The sequence below is a fragment of the Scyliorhinus torazame genome, chromosome 4 (assembly GCF_047496885.1).
Source record: "Scyliorhinus torazame isolate Kashiwa2021f chromosome 4, sScyTor2.1, whole genome shotgun sequence".
NCBI classification, from domain to species: Eukaryota; Metazoa; Chordata; class Chondrichthyes; order Carcharhiniformes; family Scyliorhinidae; genus Scyliorhinus; species Scyliorhinus torazame.
In genome coordinates this window covers 260380367-260396791 of record NC_092710.1, presented here as the reverse complement: position 1 = coordinate 260396791, position 16425 = coordinate 260380367, and the positions used below count along the sequence as shown (strand labels likewise).

The 16425-nt window shown below is 50.7% G+C and overlaps 1 protein-coding gene across 3 annotated transcripts in view; it reads left to right on the top strand.

The window, feature by feature from the left end:
• The window catches only part of LOC140410904 (3',5'-cyclic-AMP phosphodiesterase 7B-like), a 336168-nt gene that overhangs the window by 245036 nt on the left and 74707 nt on the right, over window positions 1-16425 (top strand). For all 3 annotated transcript variants that reach the window (XM_072499695.1, XM_072499692.1, XM_072499694.1), the window contains exon 5: window positions 14964-15027. In XM_072499695.1, the coding sequence (XP_072355796.1) occupies window positions 14964-15027 (64 nt within the window). The remainder of the gene's footprint in view (window positions 1-14963; window positions 15028-16425) is intronic.

Here is a 16425-nt window from a genome sequence, read left to right as displayed (position 1 = left end):
CCCAGTGCGGGGCGTGGTCCGAAATGGCTATAGCCGAATACTCCGTCCCTTCCACCCTCGGGATGAGCGCCCTGCCCAGAACAAAAAAATCTATCCGGGAGTAGGCTTTGTGCACGTGGGAGAAAAAAGAAAATTCCCTGACCTGCGGCCTTGCAAACCGCCATGGGTCCACTCCCCCCATCTGATCCATAAACCCCCTAAGCACCTTGGCCGCCGCCGGCCTCTTTCCAGTCCTTGGTTTGGAGCGGTCCAGTGCTGGGTCCAACACTGTATTGAAGTCCCCTCCCATTATCAGGCCTCCTATCTCCAGGTCCGGAATGCGCCCCAACATGCACTTCATGAATCCAGCATCATCCCAGTTCGGGGCGTATACATTTACCAACACCACCCACGTCCCTTGCAACCTACCGCTCACCATCACATATCGCCCTCCATTATCCACTACGATAGTCTTGGCCTCAAATGATACCAGCTTTCCCACCAATATTGCCACCCCTCTATTCTTCACGTCCAGTCCTGAGTGGACTACCTGTCCTATCCATCCTTTTCTTAACCTGACCTGGTCCGCCACCTTCAGGTGTGTCTCTTGGAGCATGACCGCGTCCGCCTTCAGTCCCTTTAAGTGCGCGAACAATGGAGCCCTCTTCACCGGCCCATTCAGGCCCCTCACGTTCCACTTTATCAGCCGGATTGGAGGGGCTCTCACCCCCCCCCCCCCGCCGACTAGCCATCTCCTTTTCTGGGCCAGTCCCGTATCCGTGCCTCCCTCCCCCTCCAGTCCCCCAGACGGGGGACCCCCATCACGACCGCCTCGTCTGTGTCCCATTCACTTTTGGCCAGTGCAGCAGCAACCCTTTCCCCCCCCCCCTTCCCCTCCTCCCCTACCCCCCGCTAGACCCCTGTCTAGCTTTTTTGCTCCCCCCATATCACTCCCGTAAGTCAGCTGACACCTGCTGACCCCGGCTTCCCCCGCCGTCCCATTGACCTCCCCGTGTGGGAGTCTCCCAATCAATATGCGTTCCTTCGTTCCCCTTCCCGCCTTTCTTCCCGCGCGCGGGAAAACCCCCGCGCTTTCCAAAGCCCGCCCCGCCCCCTCTGGCGCAGCTCCTGTCGCGGCCTTGTCTCTCTCCCCGAGCCCATGTAACATTTCCTGCGCGTGATTGACCCCCTATATACAACAACCATCACACATCAAACCTCAAACATCCTCCCCACACTCACAAACCCTCAGTTAGAGTCCAACTTTTCGGTTTGTATGAAGGTCCACGCCTCTTCAGGCGTTTCAAAGTAATAGTGTTGGCCCTTGTATGTGACCCACAGTCGCGCTGGCTGCAGCATTCCGCTGCAACACCGCTTTGGCCCGGTTGAAACCCGCTCTCCGCTTTGCAACCTCCGTGCTCCAGTCCGGGTATATTCGGATCTCTGCATTGTCCCACTTACTGCTCCGCTCCTTCTTGGTCCATTTCAGGACCCTCTCTCTGTCCGTGAACCGGTGAAATCTCACCACCATCGCCCTTGGCGGCTCATTTGCCTTGGGCTTCCTCGCCAGCACCCGGTGTGCCCCGTCCAGCTCCAGCGACCTCGAAGGGGCCTCCGTGCCCATCATCGCCCCGAGCATCGTGCTCGAGTATGCCCTGGCATCGGCCCCCTCCACTCCTTCAGGGAGACCCAGGATCCGCAGATTCTTTCTCCTCGACCTGTTCTCCAGGTCTTCGAGTCTTCCCGCCCACCTCTTGTGTAGCGCCTCGTGCTGCTCCACTCGCACCGCCAGGCCCAAGAGCTCGTCCTCATTCTCACTGACTCTTTTCTGTACCTCCTGGATCTTTACCTCGTGGGCCTTCTGGGTCATCCCTAGTCCTTCAATTGCCGATAGCATAGGCGCCAGCATCTCCTTGCGCAGCTCCTCGAAGCAGCGCTTGATGAACTCCTGCAGCTCCGGCCCGCACTCCGCTTTGTCCCCGGCCGCCGCCATTTTGTTTTTTCCCCTCGCTTCTCCCGCTGCTCCAATGCCGCTTTTTTGGCCATTGCACTTCTGGTCCGGTCCATAAAAGTTGGAGGGGGACCTCTCTCTTCCCTTCCCCACGGGTTGTCTTCGAAAAAATTCTGTTGAGGCTCCTCTAGCGAGCCCGAAAGGCCGTAATGGCGGGAGCTGCCGAATCGTTCGGCTTAGCTCCGCAGAGCTGCAACCGGAAGTCGATGACACTATCCTTATATATGGGTCATGGAGGCTCGTGAATGATGAATGAATGAAAAAATGAAAAATGAAATGAAATGAAAATTGCCTATTGTCACAAGTAGGCTTCAAATGAAGTTACTGTGAAAAGCCCCTCGTCGCCACATTCCGGCACCTGTTCGGGGAGGCTGGTATGGGAATTGAAACGTGCTGCTAGCCTGCGTTGGTCTGCTTTCAAAGCCAGCGATTTAGCCCTGTGCTAAACAGCTAAACACAAAGGGAGCAACATGTGGCCAGAGGAAGAAGACAAGGCCAGGAGTCGGAGGCAATGCAGTGCACACCACGCATGAGGAGGAGGACCACAAGGTTCAACTCCGAGGTCAGGGTATACTGAATCTGAAGGTCAAAAATGGATATGACAGAAAACCAATACAAAGAAACCCTGAGCTTAACCTAAAAAATAGTTACAGATGTTAGTAGTTTGTGCTCACCTGACTCCTGATTAACGTTTCCCCTTGAGACGAGCCCCACTCCATCCACTTTCTGCCTCACTGCAAGAAGACAGCAGCTACTGATTCTGGAGTCAGCAGGCCTAACTTCATCTCACCACCACCCGGAGTGAAAATCAAGTCGTCCAGGGCTGATTTACCTAAGATGGCTTTGGCAAACCGGAAGATTTCCCAACTCTGCACACCTGCTTCTGGAGCCAAAGTCTGGGCCCAAGTGTGACCATTTATGCACCAAAATGACACTTTGCACTCAGGTGAAAATTTTGCCCTGGGTATTGAACAGATAATTTAGACTTTGACATTTTGAGATAGGACACATAATTGCGACTCTCCCTGCATGCTCATGTCGTACAAGTTCCCATAGCACTATTTGAAGAGGGGTTTTGGGCTCCCTCAGCTAACATCATGAAACCCAATCATCATATTTCCTGTTTGTGGACCTTGCTGTGCTCAAAGTAGCGGTCATGTTTTCCTACAAAATTGATGCGTTGTCAGAAAGAGTGAACTTAAATGCTGTATGACAGCCTAATGGGCAATATTGAAGTACTTTCACTTCAAAAATTTAATTCAAGTTTCTGTGTTCCTCTGCCAACAGTGGAGTTTTTATCAGAACCAAAATCAAAAAATGCTAATTCTACTGTGTTTTGATGTGCCATAAAATCTTGACCAGTACTTCAGATGAGTTGAAAGTATTGACTGTAGTTGTGTGGAAGTGGTAAAAAGTTGAGTAAAATCAAACTCAAAATTAGGAGATTCTGGGGAGAGAGGTAAATTCCGGAAGTTCAGATTCTGGGACAGTAATTTCTATAAGCTCAAGTTCACTGAGCTTTTACCGTGAAATAGAACTCTTTTATCCCACAGAGAAAATAAAACTGAGTCCCGGATCCTGCTGCTGGGGAGCAGGGTTTTTGAAAAAATTGAGGCTACAGGCTGAGTTGTTGCTTAATTTGTGAGCCTCTTATGGCCAAATAACATCCTGCGTGCTTGACATTTACTGAATGAATGTTCAAATTGTTGAATCACTGGGCTGATTCACCTCCCACTGGCAGTGTTCTGCTGGGGCAGGTCTTTGCCCACTCTGGCTCTAGTAACACCCTTGTATGGCAGGGGTGGAGGGGGGTAGGGGTGGAGGGGGGTAGGGGGGAGGGGGGGTACTTCCTGGGGCTAACCGGGAAGGGGGGGGAGGCACTACCTGGGGCTAACCACATGATGGGTCTGGAAGTCAATTGTTGCACAAGTGGACTTCAGGAAAATCTGCCAGTGCCAGAACACACCCTCACCACAGCTGTGTTGTGCGTGCCATGATTGAGAAAGGGTCCCTTCACAGGAGTTAGGAAAATTGAGGTCAGGGCTGCAAGGCCCAGATGCTTGTTGCACAGGCAGTAAAGACTAAAATCTACCTTGTTAGCTTTTTAATGTCAAAGCCTGGGACCACCCTCCTAGTTTTGTTAAACTAAGATTGGGGCGGCACGGTGACACAGTGGTTAGCACTGCTGACGTACAGCACCAGGGACCTGGATTCAATTCCAACTTCGGGTGACTGTGTGGAGTTTGTACACTCTCCCCATGTATGTGTGGGTTTCCTCCGGATGCTCCGGTTTTCTCCCATGTCCAAAGATGTATAGGTTAGGTGGCTTGGCCATACTAAATTGCCCCTTAGGGTGGGGTTGCATGAATAGGGCGGGGTTTTGGACCTAGGTAGGGAGGGCTTTTGAAGGGTTGGTGCAGATTTGATGGGCTGAATGGCCTCCTTTTGCACTAAATGGTTTCTATGATTGTATATGAAGTAGGATATTGAGGTATGAAACAGATTTTCATTTGATGACACTCCATGAAGCTAAATTAATTGTCATTTGGCACAATATTTGGTTTTGAATAGCAATAGACTGCAGTCATGTGTTTGACCATGTGCTAAAATTAGGCACTAAATCTATAATTGATTTTATGATTTTTTGGGGGGGGGAATCTGTTTCCAGCTTTTGCAATTCAAGTTACACATTGTTAGCTTAAGATTCATCGTTGGGCATTGTCAGTCACAAAGATAATTATGTCACAAACATTCTTTTAAAACTTCAAAAATATTGCAACTTTGCCAAAATCACTTTGCAACTTGTTTTAATTTGTGGGTATGCAAAACTTCCTGAACAATATAAACAAATAGTTAAAGGCTGTTTATACTATACCGATTTAATGGACTATGCGGTTACAACAGATCATTTCTCACAAAAACAGAATATTTGGAGAATCAAAATTATGAACAGAGACGTGCACTTTTAATAAGCTTTCGATCTCAATTTCAAACGAGCTGTGGAATCGTGGACAGGATCCTCTCAGCCCGGGGCCGGGCCAGAGAATCCTCGCGACCGGCGCGAATCGCACCACGCCACTTTGGCGTGGTTGGCGCGGCGCTGATCGGGGGCCGCGCTACGTGGCCGACCCGATGATTCTCGGCCCGGGATGGGACGAGTGGCCGTCGTAAAAAAGCCGAGTCCCGCCGGCGCCGGCCACATCTGCTCTCCGCCGGCAGGAACCCGGCGTGCAAAGGTCAGGAGGTGGCCTGGGGGGGGGGGGGGAGGGGGGGCCTCTGGTGTGGCCTGGCCCGCGATCGGGGCCCACCGATCGCCGGACCGGCCTCTCTGGTAGGCGGCCTCCTTTCTTCCACGCCGGCCCCTGTCGTCCTCCGCCATGTTGCGTCGGGGCCGGCGCGTTGAAGGAAGCCACTGCACATGTGTGCGTTGTTGCCGGTGCCACTGCGCATGCGCGGATCCCGCTGCGCCCATTTGACGTCGGGATCAGCAGCTGGAGCGGCGTGAACTGCTCCAGTGCCGTGCTGGCCCCCTGTAGGGGCCAGAATTGCTGATCCTGAGGCCGTGTTGACGCCGTCGAGAAACACGATGGCATTTCCGACGGCGTCAACACTGAGCCGCAGGATCATAGAATCCCACCCGTGTTTTGATTTAGTTTAGTCTGTTCAGTTCCACAGTTGGTGTGAGTCTTTGACTTAGTGGTAGCATTTCTGCCTCTAAGTCAAGTGGTATAGGCTTCAAACCCTGCTCCACACTGTCCCAGCTAGTGGGAACAGGAGATCTGGATTGGCATCCAGCAGGATACTCGGGTGTGGGTGTCCCCTGTGTTGTGTTGGGTGCTCTGGATCCGTGGAACACTTACAGGCCACCAACACTTAAAATAGTACACCACTATTTTATTAAGCTAGAAACTGTTGAACATTATTTCACTGTGGGTTAACACGATGTTAGATTAAACTAAAGACTTATGTATGTTTGTGGCAATAAATAATGTGTGGTGATAATGTTCCGAACTACGTGTGGGGTGCGAAGACATATTTACAGTACATGAGAACTAAGCTATTTACATGGGAAGGTGCCTGGTGCAGAGAAGCAGTATGCAACAAGAGTAACGAGATCAACACTATATACAAACCATGGAAACGATCAAACAAAGCAACAAAACAATTCAGAGAGTCCATAAATTCGAAAAATTCATAAATTTAGTCTCTGAGGTGGGTGACGAATTCTGGTTGACCGCCTCAAGGGTGGGTCGAGAGCCGCCGGTTCAGGAGCGGTCTACACTGCGTCAAAGTCAGGGGGAGGCAGAGTGAAAGGGAGCTCTGCATAGTTCGTGGCAGGGTCAGCAGGAGGGCGAGGCGACACTGGAGGATCACGTGGCAAGCGTGGAACGAGACGAAGGGCGCGTCGATTGCGGCGCAGAATAGAGCCATCCGGTAGACGAACCAGGAACGAGCGGGGGGCCACCTGCCGATGGACAACAGCGGTTGCAGACCAGCCACCATCCGGAAGATGGACGCGGACGTTGTCATCTGGAGCCAGAGCAGGGAGATCAGCTGCACGGGAGTCAGGAGCCGCCTTGTGCTGTGCACGAGACAGCTGCATCTGGCGAAGGACCGGAATGTGGTCGAGGTCTGGGACATGGATGGACGGCACCGTCGTCCTCAGGGTGCGACTCATGAGTAATTGGGCTGGCGACAGGCCTTGACAGTGGGGCGGAGCGATAGGCCAGCAAGGTAAGGTAGAAATCAGACCCAGCATCGGCAGCCTTGCATAGGAGCCGTTTGACTATATGTACTCCCTTCTCTGCTTTGCCGTTGGATTGGGGGTACAGGGGACTGGACGCCACATGGGCAAAATTGTACCGCCTGGCAAAGTTGGACCATTCTTGGCTGGCGAAACAGAGGCCATTGTCCGACATAACCGTGAGCGGGATGGTGTGTCGAGCAAAGGTTTCTTTACATGTCGAATGACTGCAGACGAGGTGAGGTCATGCAACCGTATCACCTCCGAGTACTTCGAAAAGTAGTCCACGATCAGGACATAGTCTCTACCCAGCACGTGGAACAGATCGATGGCCACCTTGGTCCATGGTGACATGACCAACCCATGGGGCTCCAGGGTCTCACGTGGTTGGGTTGGCTGGAAGCGCTGACAAGTGGGGCAGTTGAGCACTGTGTTGGCTATGTCCTCATTTTTAAAAAAATAAATGTTTTATTAAAGTTTTTCCAATTAGTGTTTTTACATAACAAAAATAGAAATTCAGATAGTAATAAAAAATAACAATAAACATAGCCCAAAGCTTACAATGAAACGACTTACAAAACAGAATTTTTTTTTTAAACAGAACAAGGTGGGTTTTGTCTCCATGCCCAACTAACATTATATCAACCGTACCCCCCCCCCCACCTGAACCCCCCCCCCCCCCACAAGATGCTGCTACTGCTGATAATTACTGCTCCCCGAGAAATTCAAAGAAAGGTTGCCACCGCCGGGAGAACCCCATCAAGGACCCTCTCAAGGCAAACTTTATTCGCTCCAGGCTGAGGAACCCTGCCATGTCGCTAAACCAGGTCTCCACACCCGGGGGTTTCGAGTCCCTCCACATTAACAGAATCCGTCTCCGGGCTACCAGGGAGGCAAAGGCCAGTACCTCGGCCTCTTTCGCTTCCTGCACTCCCGGATCCTCCGACACCCCAAATATCGCTACCATTGGACTCGCATTCACCCGAGCGTCCAAAACTCTCGACATCAGCCTTGCAAACCCCTGCTAGAATTCTTTAAGCACTGGGCATGCCCAAAACATATGGGCATGATTTGCCGGACTCCCCGCACACCTCGGGCACCTGTCCTCCACCCCAAAAAACCTACTCATTCTTGCCGCCGTTATATGCGCCCGATGCACCACCTTAAACTGGATTAATCCGAGTCTGGCACATGATGAGGAGGAGTTCACCCTGCCCAGGGCATCGGCCCACAGGCCCTCATCCAGCTCCTCGCCCAGCTCCTCCTCCCACTTATCCTTCAACTCCCCCACTGAGGCTTCCTCTACCTCCTGCAGCTCCTGATATATGTCCGACACCTTCCCCTCCCCTACCCAGACGCCAGGCACCACCCTATCCTGGATCCAACGTGGGGGCAGCCCCCCCCCCCCCCCACCCCCCCCCCCCGGCTACGCTCCAAGAATACCTTTTTGATTCACGGGGTTTTATTCGCCCACACAAATCCCGTAACAATCCTGTTCATCCGCTTAAAGAAGGTCTTGGGGATGAAAATGGGGAAGCACTGAAATACGAAGAGGAACCTGGGGAGAACCGTCATCTTCACAGTCTGCACCCGTCCCGCCAAGGAAAGCGGGAGCATATCCCACCTTTTAAACTCTCCCTCCATCTGCTCCACTAGCAGGGTTAAGTTGAGCCTGTGCAGGGCATCCCAGTTCCTGACCACTTGTATCCCCAAGTACCGAAAGCTCCTCTCCACTATCCTGAGCGGCAGCTCCCTCAGTCTCTCCACCTGGCCCCTACTGTGGACCACGAACAGCTCACTCTTCCCCATGTTCAACTTACACCCCGAGAACCTCCCGAAGTCCCCCAGGATCCGCATGACCTCCCCCATCCCCTCTAACGGGTCCGAAATATACAACAGCAGGTCATCCGATTAGAGGGAGACCTGGTGCTCCTCCCCTCCGCGCACCAGCCCCCTCCAATCCCCCGAAGCCCTGAGCGCAATGGCCAACGGCTCGATTGCCAGGGCAAACAGCAACGGGGACAGTCGACACCCCGGTGCAGCCTGAAATACTCCGACCTTAGCCGGTTTGTGGACACACTCGCTATGGGGGCCTGATACAGCAGCTTGACCCACCCTATAAATCCCTCCCCAAATCCAAACCTGCCTAGCGCCTCCCACAGATACTCCCACTCCACCCTGTCAAAGGCCTTCTCCGCGTCCATCGCAGCCACCACCTCCACCTCCCCCGCCCCCCCCCCCTCTCTGAGGGCATCATGATAATATTCAGGAGCCTCCTCACGTTCATGTTCAGCTGCCTGCCCTTAACAAAACCCGTCCTCCCCAATCACTCCCGGGACTCAGTCCTCTATTCTGGTGGCCAGAATTTTTGCCAACAGCTTGGCATCCATGTTCAGGAGCGATATCGGCCTGTAGGACCCACACTGAAGCGGATCCTTCTCCTTCTTCAGGATAAGCGAGATCAATGCCTGCGACATTGTCGGAGGGAGTATCCCTTTCTCCTTTGCCTCATTGAAGGTTCTCATCAGGAGCGGGCTCAGCAGCTCCGAGAACTTCTTATAAAATTCTACGGGGAAGCCGTCTGGACCCGGGGCCTTGCCCGTCTGCATGCCTGCCAGCCCCCTGACTACCTCCTCCAACCCAATCGGGGCCCCCAGTCCCTGCACCCGCTCTGCTTCCACCCTTGGGAACCTCAACCGGTCTATGAACCGCCTCACCCCTTCCTCCTCCCCGGGGGGTTCAGACTCATATAATCCCCCGTAGAACTCCCTGAAGACTTCACTGACCCTCTCTGGGCTAAGCACCATGTTGCCTTCCCTATCCCGCACTCCCCCAGTCTCTCTAGTCGCCTCCCTGCTGCGCAGCTGGTGCGCCAGCATCCTACTCGCCTTCTCCCCATACTCAAAACTGCCCCCTTCGCTTTCCTCAGCTGCGCCTCCGCCTTCCCCGTGGACAGCAAGTCAAACTCCGCCTGTAATTTCCGGCGCTCGTTCAACAGCCCCCCCTCTGGGGCCTCCGCGTACCTCCTATCTACGCTGAGTATCTCTCCCACCAGTCTCTCCCTCTCTGCCCTCCCCTTCTCTCTATGGGACCTAATGGAGATTAACTCTCCCCTAATGACCACCTTCAGAGCCTCCCAAACCACTGCCAACGTCACCTCTCCTGTGTCATTCGCTCCCACATAATTCTCAATACTCCTCCTTATCCGCCCGCACACCTCTTCGTCCGCCAGCAGCCCCACATCCAGCCGTCAGAGAGGGTGCTGACCCTGTTCCGCCCCCAGTCGCAGGTCCACCCAGTGCGGGGCATGGTCCGATACCGCAATGGCCGAGTATTCATTAATGCCGGGCCAGTACACTGCCTCTTGGACCCGTCGGCCGCACTTTTTCACGCCAAGGTGGCCCTCGTGTAGTTGTTCCTGGACAAGCTGGCGCATGCTATGCAGGATGACAATGCGGTCCAGTTTTAGAAGAACCCCGTCTACTACCGCCAGATCATCTCTGACATTATAGAATTGAGGGCATTGGCCCTTGAGCCACCCGTCCGTTAGGTGACGCATGACACGCTGTAGCAAAGGGTCAGCCGCCGTCTCGCGGCAAATTTGGACGAGGCGTTCATCCGTGGCAGGTAGATTGGAGGCCGCGAATGCCACATGGGCGTCAACTTGGCAGACAAATCCCGCTGGGTCACATGGAGTGTTGACTGCACTGGAGAGAGCGTCAGCAATGATGAGGTCCTTGCCTGGGGTGTATACCAGCTGGATGTCGTATGGCCGGAGCTTGAGAAGAATACGCTGGAGGCGAGGCGTCATGTCGTTCAAGTCTTTCTGTATTATATTGACCAGCGGGCGATGATCGGTCTCGACGGTGAATTGAGGAAGTCCGTAGACATAATCGTGAAATTTAACCACACCGGTCAGAAGGCCCAGGCACTCCTTTTCTATCTGCGCGTAGCGCTGCTCCGTGGGGGTCATCGCACGTGACGCATATGCAACGGGGGCCCATGATGAGGCCTCATCACATTGAAGGAGCACTGCCCCAATGCCGGATTGACTGGCATCGGTCGAAATTTTGGTCTCCTTTGCTGGATCAAAGAAGGCTAAGAACGGGGCCGTGGTCAGTTTTGCCTTGAGTTCTCTCCATTCGCGCTCGTGGGCAGGGAGCCATTGAAGACTGTCGTCTTCCTGACCAGGTTCCTGAGAGCCGTGGTATGAGAGGCGAGGTTAGGGATGAATTTCCCTAAAAAATTGACCATGCCCATAAATCGGAGGACCGCCTTCTTGTCCTCTGGTGTTTTCATAGCTGTGATGGCAGCTACCTTGTCCGCATGCGGCTGCACACCCAATTGGGAGATGTGATCCCTGAGGAACTTAAGTTCTGTCTGACCAAATGAGCATTTGGCCCTGTTGAGGCGGAGGCCATGCTCATGTATACGTATGAATTCCTGCTGGAGGCGACTAACATGCTCCTGCGGGGTGGTGGACCAAATGATTATGTCATTGACATAGACGCGAACACCTTCAATACCTTCCATCATTTGTTCCATAATCCTATGGAACACTTCTGATGCAGAGATGATCCCAAACGGCATCCTGTTGTAACAATATCTTCCAAAGGGGGTGTTAAATGTGCAGAGTTTCCTGCTGGATTTATCGTGCTGGATTTGCCAGAATCCTTTTGAGGCGTCGAGTTTGGTAAAGAGCTTGGCGCGAGCCATGTGAGCTCTTTGCGCTTGGGAATTGGATAGTGCTCTCTCATAATATTGCGATTTAGATCCTTGGGATCAATGCAAATTCTCAATTCGCTGGAAGGCTTTTTTACACATACCATGGAACTGACCCAGTCGGTCGGTTCCGTGACTTTGGAAATCACTCCTTGGTTTTGGAGGTCCTGCAGCTGCTGCTTGAGGTGGTCCTTAAGGGGTGCTGGGACCCTGCGAGGTGCGTGCACCACAGGCGTGGCATTCGGTTTTAATAAAATCTTGTAGGTGTACGGGAGCGTGCCCATGCCCTCGAAGACGTCGTGGTGCTGGTTGATAATGGCGTCGAGCTGCGCCCTGAAGTCAGTGTCCTGAAAGGCAGACACGTCAGCAGGAGAGAGAGAGTGAACTCTCTGAACTAGGTTCAACAGCTTGCGCGCCAAGCAGGGAGGCTTTCGAGGAGCCCACAATTTCAAAGGGAAGGATGGCTTTGCGTGACCTGTGCGTCACTTCAAGTTGGCATGAGCCGCTGGCAGCAATGGCATTGCCATTATAATCTAATAGCTGGCAGGATGGCTGGTTTGACATGAAGGCTTTGGAGGTCAGACCGGTCCAGGCGGAATCGTATTTGGGACTGGTTGACCTTAAGGGTGGCACACCACTCATCGTCTGGATCGATGCTGTATACCGGTAGAGGCTGGATTCTTTGCTTCGGGGACACCCTGTTTTTTGTAATGGTACCGACTGGAAAAGGCGCCTTCAGGTCCTCGGTGTCAATATCGGGTAGCAGGTCCGAATCGGGCTCGGTGACCGTGGGTTGAATGGCCCGGACATTCCTGCGAGGCTGGCTGGAGCGGCGAGAGTTGGCAGGCTGAACTGATCTGCAGAAAGCAGCATAGTGGCCAAGTTTGCCACATCGCAGGCATCGTCGGGATTTGGCAGGACATTGCCGCTTTAAGTGGGCAGAGCCACAGTTGCCGCACGTTGTACGTTCGCTGCGCGGTGCGGTCATACATGGTGCGCGCCTGCGCAGTACGTTCGTCGGCGTCGCCGTCCCCTCATTCAGTGCGCACAAGCGCGGGAGTCCGCGAAAAGCGCGCGAAATGGCTGCCCTTGTCCAGGCTGAGGCTCTGGAGTTGCTCGATTGCTTGGATCCATTCTGCCTCGTGGGGACCTTGCCGCGCCGTTTCAGCCGCTTGGATGTGGGAATACCGACTAGTGGCGTGTTCATGTAGCACGCAGGTCTCGATGGCAATCGCTAGGGTGAGCTGCTTTACCTTGAGGAGCTGCTGGCGTAGGGGGTCCGACTGAACATCGAAAACGATCTGGTCGCGTATCATGGACTGCGCAAGGATGCGGAGGTGGGTGAGAAAGGACTGGAAAGGTTCATCCTTACCCTGCAAATGCCGTTGGAATACATAGCGCTCGAAACTTTCATTCACCTCGATGTCGCAGTGACTGTCAAACTTAAGGAGGACCATCTTGAATTTTGATTTATCTTCACAGTCAGCAAAGGTGAGATAATTGAAAATGTGGATGTTCCCCGGCCGTGGATAGGAAGAGAGCGATCTTCCTGGTGTCAGAGGCAGCTTCCCGGTCTGTGGCTTCAAGGTAGAGCTGGAAGCGTTGTTTGAATATCTTCCAGTTGGCCCCTAGGTTACTGGTGATGCGGAGCGGCGGCGGCGGGCGGGCGCTGTCCATTTTGCAGGATGGCTGTATGCTGGTGGAAGGCAGTTCACTTTTAGGTAGGTTTAAGAAGTTCTAATATCCCTCAACTACTGGTACCATGATGTGTTGGGTGCTCTGGATCCGTGGAACACATACAGGCCACCAACACTTAAAATAGTACAACACTATTTTATTAAGCTAGAAACTGTTGAACATACTTTCACTGTGGGTTAACACGATGTTAGATTAAACTGAAGACCTATGCCTATCCTAACCAGTCTATGCACTCAGCACATGGTGACGATCTGTGCTGTAAGCTGTAAGCTCTGTCCTTCTGAGAGGCTGCATCCCGAATGAGTGGGAAAACTGATGCCCTCTGTCTTTATAGTGAGTGTGCTCTAACTGGTGATTGCTGAGGTGTTGTGTGTGTTGATTGGTCTTGCTGTGTGTCCATCAGTGTGTTTGTCTGCACCATGATATACTGGTGTATATTATGACAACCTGAACTAATGATCTCTGGAAGCCCATAAAAAGTGTCCAACTGTATCGAATTAATAGCCCTCATACTTTGACTGGTCTAAAGATGGTTATGACTGAAACGAGCCTTCCCGTTGTGTTCCTTTAATCATCCTGCCAATCATTCCACTGCTACTCTGTGAGTAGTTTGATGATAGGAAAACAGCAGCTGCTACAGTGCAAACCATGCTATCGTATGTTTGACTCAGTTTTCTGAAATTGTGTACTTGAACCGACAAGAGGACAGGGCATTCTGGGTTCAGTGCTGAATAATGAGGCCTACTTAATCAATTAATGAATGGTAAGGGAACACCTCGCTAATAGTGACCATTAGGTTTGGGAGAAGGGTAATCATGAACCAAGCTTTTCAATTTGGTTACGGCTAGCTTTGAAACGATGAGACAGAAACTGGCCAGGGTAATCTGTGTGGAGCTGATAATGGGTAATAAGGTGGAGGTGTTCAAAGAAACATTTGGTACACTATAAGACCTCTGCCCACCTCTGAAAGGCAAGAACTCTATTTGTACAATTAAACAATCTAGTTCAACAGCGGAGTTGAAAATTGGTACAAAATTAAAGGAAAATTCTTACGCAAACATAAAGATTTGTCACGATCACATGGGCTGGAAAGATATAAAGTAAGCGTTGCAAAAAAAATAAACTTGCGAGGGGTTAAGCTAGACATTTTTGCCACTACATTGGGAGAAAGAGGGTGGCTAAGGATAATGTAGACAGGCAGAGGGGATATGTTCCCGAAAATAAGGGAAGGGCAGACTAGCCAAGTAATTACTTCACCATAGAGGAAGAGGTTAAAGTACTGGAGATATGAGGACAACACTTAAATCAAAGAACAGAATTTACTGGAATTAATACAAGTTCTTTTTTTTAACAAGGTAGTGATGAAAATAAACCTGTTTATTCTGGGTAAATCCATTTGCCTTTCACCCCTAATCAAATTCCTTTTCATTTCTTGCAATTTACTCAGATTTAGGTTGCTTTTTGTTCCAATTCAGCACTCAATATAGAATGCCTCCAATGATTCCCTATCTTTTGCTCTATTTATAATACAAATTAAATAAGAAATAAAATAGTCATGATAGCTTTAAATCATTAAAAGGAAATTGAACATATTTGCTGCAGAACCATTCTAGTGAGATCAATGTGTGAAGTTATATTCTTTCCCTCAACTTGCTGACTGCTCTCAACTGTGATAAATCCCTTGAAAACATTCATTGAGGGAAGGTCATTTTTGGTGTTACAGAAATGAAACTAATGTAATCACAGGTTAGTTTTGTGTGTTTAGCTGCGTAAAATTTGATTTTCTTCTCCCTATTTGCTTTGTTTCAGCATATGCTATCAAAGGTTGGGAGGTGGAACTTTGACATTTTCTTGTTTGACCGTCTAACAAATGGTAAGTTAATCAGTGAATTTTTAGTAAGTTGGGGCATGTTGCTGATGAGGGAGCTTATAACCATAACCATATTAAAAAATACTAACACAGTATATGGTTGCAAGCTGTTGCTGCGACCAAAGTGAAGATATTCTGAAGTCTGTGTAATGATAGTTGATCCCACAACTTTCTGACTCCAAGGCAAGAGAGCTACCACTGAGCCAAGGCCATAATTCTTTCTTAGTAAACATCAGCTCTGGAATCATCCTTCACACACTTCTCTGAACAATATATAGCACATCTATGTACCTTTTGAAGGTTAGATTGTCTAAGGTTGCACACAGTATTCCAAATATGACCTTACCAATGACCTGTGTACATCTACAATAACATGTTTTGGCACACAATTAGATGCCTTTGATGAGAATGACAAAATGACCCAGAAATTTCAGTCAGCAATGAAATGTGCCAGCCGTTCGTTGCACTTACACTTATCCACAGAGTTCCTGTGGGCCTTTGCACTAATTAGGAATCCATTTTGGTGAGACACTTTTACTTTCTTCCAGAAGCTGATCGGACAGGGCAAACAATCATCTTAACTAATCAGGCTGAGGAGTTCTTCATGTGACGCACAGGAAGTGAATGCTAAAATGGTTAATTTAATGCCAAAACATTTACAGAGAGTAAAATAAAGAGAGAGGAAGATAGGAATCAGAGACAATATTTTAAAAACTCCTACAAAAATTAAAATCTGAAAGGCGGCACAATGGTTAGCACTGCTGCCTCAGCACTAGGGACCCAGGTTCAATTCTGGCCTTGGGTGACTGTCTGTGGAGTCTGCACATTCTCCCCGTGTCTGAGTTGGTTTCCTCCAGTTGGTCTGGTTTCCTCCCACAATCCAGTGAAGTCCATGTGCAGGTTAGATGGATTTCCCTTTCGTGTTCAAAAGTGGCGGGGAGTGGGCCTGGGTGGGGTACTCCTTCGGAGGGTGCAGACTCAATGGGCTGAATGGCCTTCTTCTGTATTGTAGATATTCTATGATTCTATGAATGAAACTCCAGACTTGCAAAAGTAAATTTTAATATTGGTGGAGGCAAAACCCAATGCGACAGTTCCTGCGAGGCTCTGTCTGCCATTAAATAAACATCTTATCCAACCTTAGCAATGAGATGAAGTAATGTGCAGTCACTTAGAAGATGCCTCGAGAATCCATAGCTAATCCTTGTGCCTTGTTTCCTTGTTCCCTGTTCCAGTACATTATGGATTTTCAGTCAGTACTTTATATTTTTAAAAACCAAACAAAATGTTGCAAAATATGGTTGCCCTAGGGATATATGACTTTTTTTGTTGATCAAAACGACTCCCATGTCCCAAGAGGGAACAAAAGGAACATTCTAGACTGCTGTTGTATCAATGCCC